Source organism: Poecilia latipinna, unplaced genomic scaffold (genome assembly GCF_001443285.1).
Source record: "Poecilia latipinna isolate Pla-1442-1.1 unplaced genomic scaffold, P_latipinna-1.0 Scaffold3603, whole genome shotgun sequence".
Taxonomy (NCBI): Eukaryota; Metazoa; Chordata; class Actinopteri; order Cyprinodontiformes; family Poeciliidae; genus Poecilia; species Poecilia latipinna.
In genome coordinates, this window is record NW_015116219.1 from 17858 (window position 1) to 28727 (window position 10870).

Here is a 10870-nt window from a genome sequence, read left to right on the forward strand (position 1 = left end):
AGATATATTATAATATATCTATATATAGCGTAAAGATCTTTATAAGATATCTATCTATCTATCTATCGTTCATTTTAGTTAATTGAACTAAAACTGAAAATAAATAAAATAAAAAATAAAAAAAAATAAAACTAAACAGTTTGCAGTTGTCAGGCATATTTTAGCTGACTCGCTTGATGCCGAGAGTGTTTTTGACCCGATCCTGGTTATCTATCCATCAGCAGGTTACCGCAGATGTGAGTGCATTGTTATTCCCCCTGTCGGCTACACTCCCCGCGTGCCTGCCTTTGTTGCTCTTTTCAGGTTAGCCTAGCATATCTGTTCATCTTAACGACGCAGTCACCTTGGCATCAAGAGTGGCAGAGGCCACAATCACCCTCAGGTCTCGCCTCTTCTTCTGAATCTGTCGAGGAAGCAGGGAGAGAAAACAGAGGAAAACGATAAAAAAAAAAAGTTAAAAGAAGTTTATTGAATTAAGTTTGATATGACTGCAGACGAGTACATGGGCATTGACTGGTTTTGAGAACTTGCCCGCTTAACAAGGAATGAACAATCTCGCTTTTTGAAAATTGTAGTTTTAATTTTTTTTAGAAAAGCTTCCACGGGTTGATTATGTATTTGTGAGGTTTCTGCATGAATATCTCACAGTGCGAGTCCCTCCTTCTGCCAACATTCAAGCTGAATTAAATCAGATTCCGACTTGGAACAAAATTATTCTGAGCTTTGTTTGCAGCTTAAATAACGTAAGCTAGTGTTGCTATTCTCAGCAGACGCCCTTTTCCAATGTCACCCGAATGTGGCAGTCCACATCAAGCCCTGTCGCTGTGTGTTTGTGGTGCATAGATCCAAAATCCATCAATTAATTACAAATACCATGACATCAGTTGATTAGGTTTTATGTCTCAGTTTCATTCATTCCAACCACAGCGTCGCCATGTACAAGACCAAAAGGCTGTCAGAGACAAGACAACAGCTCTACACAAGGCTACAAGACCGTCAGTATTAAGCTTAATGAGACGGCGACAAATGTTTGGGAAGTTATTTAAAAACGACATGATGATAAAATGACAATTAGTTAATTAATTAGTTGAGAGGATTAGCCAACAGCAACACAGGAGAAGCTAAATTTAAGGACCAAAGGCAGATCCAAGTTTGACCACAATCAACACAATCGGTAGCTCGGTCTGCCTTAATGGATTGAATCTTGCAGCCAGCTGTTGCAGCAACAGGGCCATTTTATGATGCCAGTAAACATTTAAATGACTTGGAGACGGCATGAGACAAAGAGTTTTGGTCAGACAAAACCAAACCTTGGTCTCCAGAGTCTTGTTAATCATGTAATTATTTGATTCAGGTGTGTTTGAGCAGGGACACAAATAAAGGCCAACAAGCGTAAATAAAGAGTTTGCCAGGACAAGTCGGCCCAAATCTATCTAGAGATAGAATAGGTGACCTATAGCTCTACAATCTACTATTTTTTAATCATACCATTTCTACTGGTTTAAATCGTTTTAATGAAATAACAGATAAAGTGTAGAGGAGACTGACCGCATCACTACCTTTCCCCCCCACCTGTTGCTATGTCTCATGTTTCTCTCTTACAAGAAAAACGACTGAAAATAAGTTGTTGTATATTAACTCTCTCATTGAGGTAATATAGTTTTAAAACTACGGTTTTCAAGTTAAGAGCAGAAGTCCTCTTGAGTAGTTATCAATAGACTGGCTGAGCATAGATCAAATTAATTAATTATACTTGTCTTATTGTATAAAGAGTGGAACAGGAAAATGATTTATTGTTCTGCTTAATTAGAAAGTACTGCTAAAATAGGTGCGTATCTGTTTTTGCACAGCAAAAAAAGATAAACAGATGCCATAGAATTCAAAAATCAATGTGATATTATATAAAACAAAAGCAGAGAGATAATTTGATAGTATTTTTACTCACACAATGAGAATCTAAAACCTACGTATGTCTAGTTCAAACCTGGTGATCAACGACAAGAAAAGTCTTGTTTTGCTTGGAAGTCCATTTTTACAAATCAACTTTAAATGTTATATCAAGTTTTTTTGGAACCTGAACTTTTCTCTTCACATGAAATCTAAACTATTAAAGTCAGAGACCATTCAGTTTTTTCCTAAGTCAACAAACATTGCATCAGCTGGCATTACCTTCTTCAGTAGACCAATGGCTATGTCTGTGTACAGAGTTCTCTCGTGTGCTTCATCCAACATCAACACACTGAAAAGAACGGAGGAAAAGCATAGAATTGGTAACCAATAACAATCCTATGCACAAAAAAACCCGACTTAAAAACAAAAACTAAATATCCACTCTCTGGTCATTTTATTAGGCACATATTGTTCAAATGCTTATTCACACAAATAGCAAATTAGTAAACTGCAAGCCAGGAACATGACATGGTGGAGATTAAACAACTAAGCATCAGAATGGGAAAGAAAAAAGAATCAACTGTATGGCTGTTCCCATACTTAGCCATCTCTCTGGTTTCCACAGAATGTTCCCAAAAAAATAAAATTAGAATGAAAATGTCTTGCTAGAATTGGTAGACTGGTTTAACATTTTATAAAGGCAAGAGTAGTTCACTTAACCTCTTGCTGGCATCTGTGTTATGGAAATACCATTTCTGAATGCACGAAACGTTGAATCAGACGAGCTAAAGCAGCACCAGGTAACACTCCTGTTTACTACGAACGGGAAATGAAGAAAACAATTTGCACTCTGTAATAGAAATCGGACCATAATGAACTGGAAAACATTGCCTTGTCTGATCAGCCTTCATTTCAGCAGCAACATTCAGATGGGAGGGTCAAATTTGCCCTGGACAACACGAAAGTATGGATGGATCATGGCTTGTATTAAGGGTTTAAATCAGCAACAACTGAATGATGCTGTCACGTCAATATTGACCAATCAACGGCATGAAAAATAAAGAGTTCTGTCCCTCTTTTAATAGGAAAGGTGTGCTTAATAAAATGGCCAATGAGTGCACCTTTTACTTCCAAACATGTACCTGTATTTTTTTAAAAGCGGGTCGGCCATCATTTCTCGCACGAGCATGCCATCTGTCAGAAACTGCAACCACAGAGGCATTAGTAAAGACCGACTGACGCCACGCACACGACGGACTGAAGCCACCTTCCTCCAGCTACCTTAATCCTCGTGGCGTGGGGATCAGAGCAGTCATCGAACCGGATGGTGTACCCCACCTCGTGTCCCAGCAGGGCCCCTCGCTCCTCCGCCACACGGTTAGCCACCTATCAGCAAATGAGAACAAAGCCTGAAATTTGAGGCAGGCAAGTGTCCTACAGTGCGAACCGAATTCGCCTGCAGCCGGATGACATTGGCAAAAAAGTGAGAGGACATAAGCTGAGCTCTTACAGAGATAGCGGCCACACGTCGAGGCTGCGTCACTCCAATCACTTTCCCCTCTGCTGCCCAGCCAGCCTCCAGCAGGTACTGATTGAAGGCAGATGAAAAAGAGGGAACAAAGCATGAATAACAGATTCTGCATAAATCAAGCTTTAGCTGATGTGGCCCAAACTCTGTTCTGTATAGGAAAATAGGCTGCTAAGCATCCAGTCAAGGTCATATTGAACCACTGTGGAGGAAACTGCTGAATTTGTGCACCTCTGGGCAAAACACTTCAAATTCATTTGACGGTTTTACAGACACTAACCTGGGGTATCTGTGTGGTCTTCCCGCATCCTGTCTCCCCAACTATTATGACAGTCTGGAAGCTTTCAACCAGGTATAAGATGTTGTTTCTGTGCTGCATTGGGAATAAATAAGAAAATGCACAAACTGACAGGCAGGTGGCCAAATACTAATAGTATACAATTAGCTATACGTGTGTGGAAGCAGTGTGAAACCTTAAAAACTGGGAGTTTTTGCCGTTGTTTCTCTATAGAGAGGGCCGTGTTTGGGTTGAAGACGAAGGGGGAGCCGGTGGTCTCTGAGCTCAGATCCCGTTCCTCTGAGATCCCCGGAGCCTCGGCGCCTGGAGCGGAGCAGAGCAGATGGCGAAGAAAAGGAGGAGGAGGAGAAGATGTTTTATTAAAATGTTTTCCCGCAAACTGCGGGTTTTCAAAGAATGACAGCCAGGATTTGGTGCACCGCCCTGCTATGGGGGGGCCTTTTCACTTGCGACCAATCTACAAATTGTTATTATTATTCCAAACTGGTTTCATCTTGGCAGGTAAACACTTGAATTCAGCGCAGTTGATCCGGAGTTGAAGTGCTCAGGCTGCAGAAAGCACGCAGCGGCAATAGATTCCTCTGCAGACTCGCAGATTTATGGCCGATTCACGACAGTAACGGCACATGTACTATTATCAACCTCCAAATCAACAATACATGCCTTCTCCCTTGTTTTCTTTGCACTTACCCGGCTTCCAAAATTTCATCGTGGAGCGGGGAGCCGCCATCTTGGTTTCTACGTCACATCATTTTTTTTTCTGCACACGAGAATGACGAGCTGGGCTTTCTTCAGAGATTTCTGAATGATGTCAGAGTATGGCATGCCGATTTACCAGTTAATCGGTAAACGCGCTATAAGCAAGAACTCATGGTTTAATTATTAATTGTAAAATATAATTTTATTATTTTATCATATAACGGTAATTACCGTCCTGGCTGTTATGCCATATAATGACTTATCCATATAGCTTATATGGATTGCCATTTACATTAACAAGATAATTTTATACAATAGTTTCAGCTGTCCAGAAGTCGGTTCAATTCAATTAAAAATACTTTATCCCAAAGGGAAATTGTTGTAATTCATATTTTCCACATTTTTTTCAAAGACTTCATGTCATGAAAAATCTTTGTTTGCACAACAATCTCCAGAGGTTCCAAAGCAGTGCCCAGAAAAAAAGCCTGTATTATTACCAAAATATAGTGGAGACCAAAAAATTTGCATATTGCCGTTATTTAAAATATTCAAAACTGAATCAATTTTAGGCATATATACACTATGTAGTAGTTGTTGTAGATGCTGATGGCTTTGGGCAGGAAGGAGCTTCTGTAGTTGTCTGTATTATATCCTCTCCAATATATCAATTTTCTTCAAAACACTAATACAAAAAACCCCCAAAGGATTTAAAAATGTTCACTATAAAAGCATCTAAAATTATATTGGAATGTTAGGTCCGTTTTTATCTGTTTCTAATATTCCACAACTACGTGAAATTTTATGTTGTACATGAAAATCCTCCATTGCCCATAAAGATATAGCTCTTTATAGAATAAATACATGAAAAGAACAAAAAGTTTTGCAATGAGAATACTCAGGTCTTTGAAAATGGAGGCCAAATGAAGCCCATGTTTAATGATTCCCAAAAGATTTGATCAGAAAATACAATCCTTTCAAACACCAGCTGCATATTGAATAACAGTATCATAACATCTTAGCAAGAACTGCTCTCAAAAGTTCTTCACTATAAAATACTGAGAAATGTTACATCAAAAGAGATATAACAAATACAAATAAATCTGCGTAATACAAGATGGGATTTGACAACAAAAAAAAAGACAGACTACACAAAGTTTAAATTAATTTTCAAACATGATTTATCTAAATGAGTGGTCTCCAGTCCAGACCTACTGCCCTGCAACTTCTAGATGGATTCCTCCTCCAACACATCTGCATCAAATGATTACTATGACTATTCAGGTTGCCATCAGGAGGTGTGATAATAAGTCATTCATTTGATTCAGGTGTGCTGGAGCGTGATGCATCTAAAACCTGAAGCACAGTGCCTCTTGAAGACTAGGATTGGAGACCCCTGACTATTAAAGAAAAAAATTGAATTTATGCATTTCTTTTTTTTTTACCTCAAGTGTATGAATAATGGCAGACAAAAACCAACAGCAAATCATGGCAGTGCACAGATCAGGTTCAGCTTAAAAACAAGTTTGCATTTGAACATAAAATCCTTTACTCCTCTTTGTAGGTCAAGACAGAATTTGAGCCAACGGGAGTCTCTATCCAAACAGCATCTGCGTTAACGTTAGAAGATATTTATCAGCTGTTTGTGGATGCAACGTTCCCCTTTTGTTAGACTCAAACATTCGACAAGCAAAACCAAATAACAGTTCCTATTTCTGGAAGAAACAAAATCTCATTAAATAACAATTCCAGCTCTTGTTAAGACAAACTACATAAGCTCCAGAGAGACACTATAACTGTTAAATGTGACTCCTCATTTCTCACAAATAATTTAGTTGTAAAATTTCAGAGCAGGTATTAAAAGACTAAAGAAACAGAATTAATTAATGTAGTGTGGCTTTGTTCATCTGAAATGTATTACTAAAAAAAAATGAAGGTTTCCACACACTCATGTTGAAATGTGTCCCTGTTTGCTTGAGACCTCACTGACTCACCCATAAGCAGAGATTGGTAGCCGTAACTTGTCATCTTTGCAGTATAAAGGCTGGATTCACGTCAGTTATTTGAATTTGAAGAATTCGAGCTCCGTTTCATATCAACAATGTATTGTGCTAAAACCAAACAGCCAGCCTAAAACATTTGTACTTTCTGCAACTTTAGTGTTTGTTGTTGTTATTTTTTAAACGGCACAAAAAAAAAATAAAAAAAATTGGGAAGCATAAGGAAAGATGTCCTTTAAAAAAAGGAAGCCTCAAATGAAAGAGATGTACAGCTTCTGAACGTGTTCATCTTGCCGGATCTTGTTGAGCAAACTTGCATTCCCATAATGCTGTGCACACAAAGACGTCTTCGCGTAGAGCACTGACACCTCCCAAACCATGAAGTTCTTCAGTCTTGTCAACTTACTTCAACAAAAATGTTCATATTTATTTCTTCGTGCATTCCTCTCAATCAAAATGTAGAGCTGTGTAAAAGATTATCCACACCACCTGGTAGAGAAAAAAAATGTTTCAATTAGATTGTTTTTGTGATTGATTCAGGTCAAACTTAAATCTAAATACATATTTACTTGCATAGCCTTAACTCAGCTTGTGCATTTCAAAGTGGGACAGTACATATAACAAAAAAACAAACAGCACAGAATGAAGATAAACTGAAACTATTTAAGATCTTTTGAACTTAGTAAAAAAAACTAAAAAACTTTTTTTTTTTTTGTTATATTGTTATACTTACCAGGAAAAGGGCAAAAGATGTCATGAAGCCTTCTTTGGTGAGTTCCCACGTGCCTCCATACTCTTCTTCGTCAATCTGCTGAAAGCTGCTGAAGTATACGTACAGGAGACCTGCATTGATGACGCAGAAACTAAAGAGGCAAACGAGGGAAGATGAGAAATTTTCATGTATTTTCATCTGTACAAACTAACATTGAAACAGGAAAATATTGGATACCGAACTCAGAATACGTACATGGCTATTCCTAGAAATCCTTTCAACGGTGCAATGCCCCATATCACACCAAGGATAATTGCAATAATTTGTCGAAGCCAATAAATCACATCCAAAAACTCATCCTACGGAAAAAGCACATTGACATGCAATAAATGTTATGGGCCAGATTTAAGCATTTAAATTGCAACACATCCACAGCTATTAACACTGATCACTTCATTTATCCCAGTTGACACCAAGTGCATTAAAAGTCTCACCTCAGAAAGGGACACTGAAAAAAATAAAAAATAAATCAAAGGCCATACCCATACCTGGCCAAACATAGACCAGCTATATTTGGCCTAATTCAAAGGAAATAGTAACAGAGTTTAAATATATTAGTAACATGTTTAAAACAAGTGATAATGAATCATTGATTCGGTTTTCAGTTGCCAAGAATGTTAAAAAAAACAAAAAATTGAGACGTTCTGATTTGATCCTATCTAGTGGATTGGTGTCCAAATCTTTGTTGGGAAACAATCTATGGTTTTATATTAGTCAAGCTGTCATGCAGTTGCCACATAAGCTGTGATGGAACACACCAGCATATATACAAAGTGGAAAGAAAATTACACCAGTTCAATTACTTTCCATGCTGTGAATTTGTGCATTTTTCAAGGAGGTAGAACTAGATTTATATTCAACTGAAATTGAAAATTAAAATTCAACTTCCCACTTAAATATCTTAAGGTCTCTGGGCTTTTTTTTATCTATATTTTTATTTTGTTAATAATCATAATAAAAATAAAAACAATTCAAACATTTGACATCAAGCACAGGATTTACTTGGGGTATGTAATGTGCAGATTTCTCTATAGTTGTCACTGCAGCTGTCTCAATTGAGTCAACTAAACTTTCTTCGGCAGATAACCATTTACTAGTGGGCATTATATGATCAACTGATTTTGATTTTACTGTATTATAATTAGAATTAAGTTGCTACACATGTAAATAGACCCGAATACAACTATATGAATACAATGTAATGCAAAAAAAAAAAAAAAAAAAAAAAGATTTAAATTTGGACATAACTAAACTCTATGACAGCATCTGAGTTGGAACCATTTAGATGGCCTTTGTGAGTTGGTGCAATATATATACACAACACTGAATTTAATTCCTAATTTCATTTTGGCTTAAAACCATCTATTTATTGTAGTAAACAGGGTTGCAAAAAAGTCTCATTCTAATTCAATGACATACCCAGATTATGGTCATATTTTTTTTCTTATTTTTGCTAATGATGTAGAATAAAACTGATATACTTGAAGAAGAGCATTTGTTTCATTCAACAGAAAAAGACTAAAAGTAATATTCCCAATACATATATAACAACTGATATGATTCATGAACACAAGCACATTCAGAGAACGAAAACATTGAAGCAATTGGATTACTGGATATAATCATAACTTCAGAATATTACTTTTATGTTTAATTTGGGGGGGAAAAATAAGAGTACGAATACCCCAAAATGTCAGCTTTAATGACAGACAGATATAGGGGAGAACATATTTCATTATGCCAGTCAGCTAAATTAACCAGATTAATCCTTAGCATAAGGGTTAGCTTCGGCTACCTGTCTTTATCCATACCTGTTATTAAAGTCCGGAAACTCACAACTCATAGTAGAAAATAGAAAGGAATTGTTACAAAAATACAATACAATACAAAGTGGTTAAATGACCCACCTTCTCTTCCCAAACGGCATTACCGCAGAAGGCTTTGCTCCATGTGGATTGCTTCACAGCCCCATTCAGCAGGTGACTTTCCTCTTTCCGTTTAGAACTGCTCGCCATTCTTCTGCTTTTTTCAATCAAGACGCGATGAAAAGTTGCAAGCCGGATCTAAAAACACCTTGAGTAAGAGTTAGCTCCCAAGCGCCGACCAAAACAAGGCGGTACTCGGAAATATTTGAGGATATTAGACGGACCTTAGCTCCGCTGAGCTGACAGATTTCTGTCGTTAACAGTTAAAGGGAGTTGGAGCATGCGCAACACTGTTTAACCCCAGTGTGAGCCAGCCAATCAGATAGTGCGACGTTTCGGCAGTGTTACGGCAAAGTGACTGAATGAAAACCACAGCGACCTCTGTTGGACCAGACTCATAACAGCAACTGAAGTACCGCAGTGATTCTCAAGTATTTTTTTTTTAAAGTAGTACCACAAAGACAACACGACTGGCCTCTCTGCAGATGAGTGTGATATAATCAGGGGTGAAAGCAGGCGGGTACGGCAGGGTACTGCGTACCCCTAAAAGATTTAGCTGGGGTACGCGGTACCTGCAAGAGTGGGGAGCGGCTGTCTGCTGTAAAAAAAAAATCAATCAATCAATCAATGGGTGCATTGTGCAGCCGTGAGTGCACCCATTAGTCAGCCGTGACTGATTAGTTTTTCAATAACAATCTAAAACACAACAACACAACTTAATCAGTTAATAAATAGCTTTTTTCTCCATTTCATATTGTTTCTGAACTGTTTGTGCTTTGTTAGAGCAGGGGTGCGATACGTTGATCGCAGAAGGTTTTGAGTCGATCTCGGCATTAGGTGACAAACTGAACGCCGCCAGGACGCTGAGACCAGCACGTCCTCCTCTGATGGGCTTATCAAAACGTTCGTAACTTTATTAAATAACAACATTTAAAAAAAAAAAAATCAAGAAAGCGTGTTCAAATTAATGACCCAACAAAAATAATAATCTCAGTAATTATTGTTTCAACAAGGTGTTGCGCAATTCTGTGCGTTTGGGTTCCATTACCAAAATAACTAGCAGAGCAGGAGTTTAAAATTAACTAATCAACCACCGCTGTGTTCATGAAAGCGCTTATTAATAATCGCAAAATAAATATCAAGCCTGAAAAGCTAATATCGTAACGGACTGAATGGTATGTTTTTAAAGAAATCTCTGCCAGGGCTTGCGGAGCGCAGTCGGTTGCCACGTTAACGGGTGTGCTTAAACGACAGAGAGAGACGGAGAGTAAAAAGTAGGAGTGGTTTAGAGTTGATCACCTGTTCAGTTATTTTACCTTTGTTTACCTTTGCTGTGGCTCATCACAGCCGCTGTAGTTTCTGAACGTTCAATAAACGACAAACTTGGACTAATTACCTCGTTCTTTGTGAGTATAAGTCATTTACACCAAACATCAAACACGGTAAATATGTTTCATTAAGTATTTAACAGACAAATGGCTTCTGCGATAATTATGTGAAATTAAATTAATTGTCTAATTAAAAAAACAGTTTTATTGCTCTCTGGCATCTCGCTTTGAGCTCAGAGTCTGAGAGGCTTTTCCTTTATCAAACAATTTTTTTCCTCTTATTTAGTGGAAATATTGATGTTGATGAGACGTTCTCCAAAATGATAACCTTTTTCAGCCTTAATAGCTCCACTGTTGAAAATGAGGCTCTAACATTCACAAATGACATTGAAATAAAATCCAGTCCAACATCTGGTTTGAGGTGATTCCTCTG

General features: G+C 37.7%; 2 protein-coding genes across 2 annotated transcripts in view; both read right to left on the reverse strand.

Annotated features, from left to right (window-relative positions):
* The window catches only part of dhx35 (DEAH-box helicase 35), a 17355-nt gene extending 12868 nt beyond the window's left edge, over positions 1–4487 (reverse strand). The window contains exons 1-8 of the mRNA XM_015024282.1: positions 4407–4487; positions 3892–4019; positions 3699–3791; positions 3401–3478; positions 3172–3276; positions 3033–3094; positions 2170–2239; positions 344–403 (exon numbers count right to left, since the gene is read on the reverse strand). Of these exons, the coding sequence (XP_014879768.1) occupies positions 344–403; positions 2170–2239; positions 3033–3094; positions 3172–3276; positions 3401–3478; positions 3699–3791; positions 3892–4019; positions 4407–4446 (636 nt within the window). The 5' untranslated portion in view covers positions 4447–4487. The remainder of the gene's footprint in view (positions 1–343; positions 404–2169; positions 2240–3032; positions 3095–3171; positions 3277–3400; positions 3479–3698; positions 3792–3891; positions 4020–4406) is intronic.
* An 830-nt stretch (positions 4488–5317) lies between these two features.
* Positions 5318–9424, reverse strand: rab5if (RAB5 interacting factor). Its single transcript, XM_015024283.1, has 4 exons — positions 9092–9424; positions 7380–7483; positions 7146–7275; positions 5318–6901 (listed from the first exon to the last, which is right to left on the reverse strand). The coding sequence occupies exons 1-4, from the start codon at positions 9197–9199 to the stop codon at positions 6860–6862; spliced, it is 384 nt and encodes a 127-aa protein (XP_014879769.1). The 5' UTR covers positions 9200–9424; the 3' UTR covers positions 5318–6859.
* Between the last annotated feature and the right edge of the window lie 1446 nt (positions 9425–10870).

Coding starts and splice junctions, on each gene's coding strand:
- rab5if (XM_015024283.1), bottom strand. CDS start 9,199: ATGGCGAGCAGTTCTAAACGGAAAGAGGAAAGTCACCTGCTGAATGGG. Junction 7,484..9,091: donor ATGCCGTTTGGGAAGAGAAG/GTGGGTCATTTA, acceptor CTTTTTCCGTAG/GATGAGTTTTTGGATGTGAT. Junction 6,902..7,145: donor CATCTTTTGCCCTTTTCCTG/GTAAGTATAACA, acceptor TTTCTCTACCAG/GTGGTGTGGATAATCTTTTA.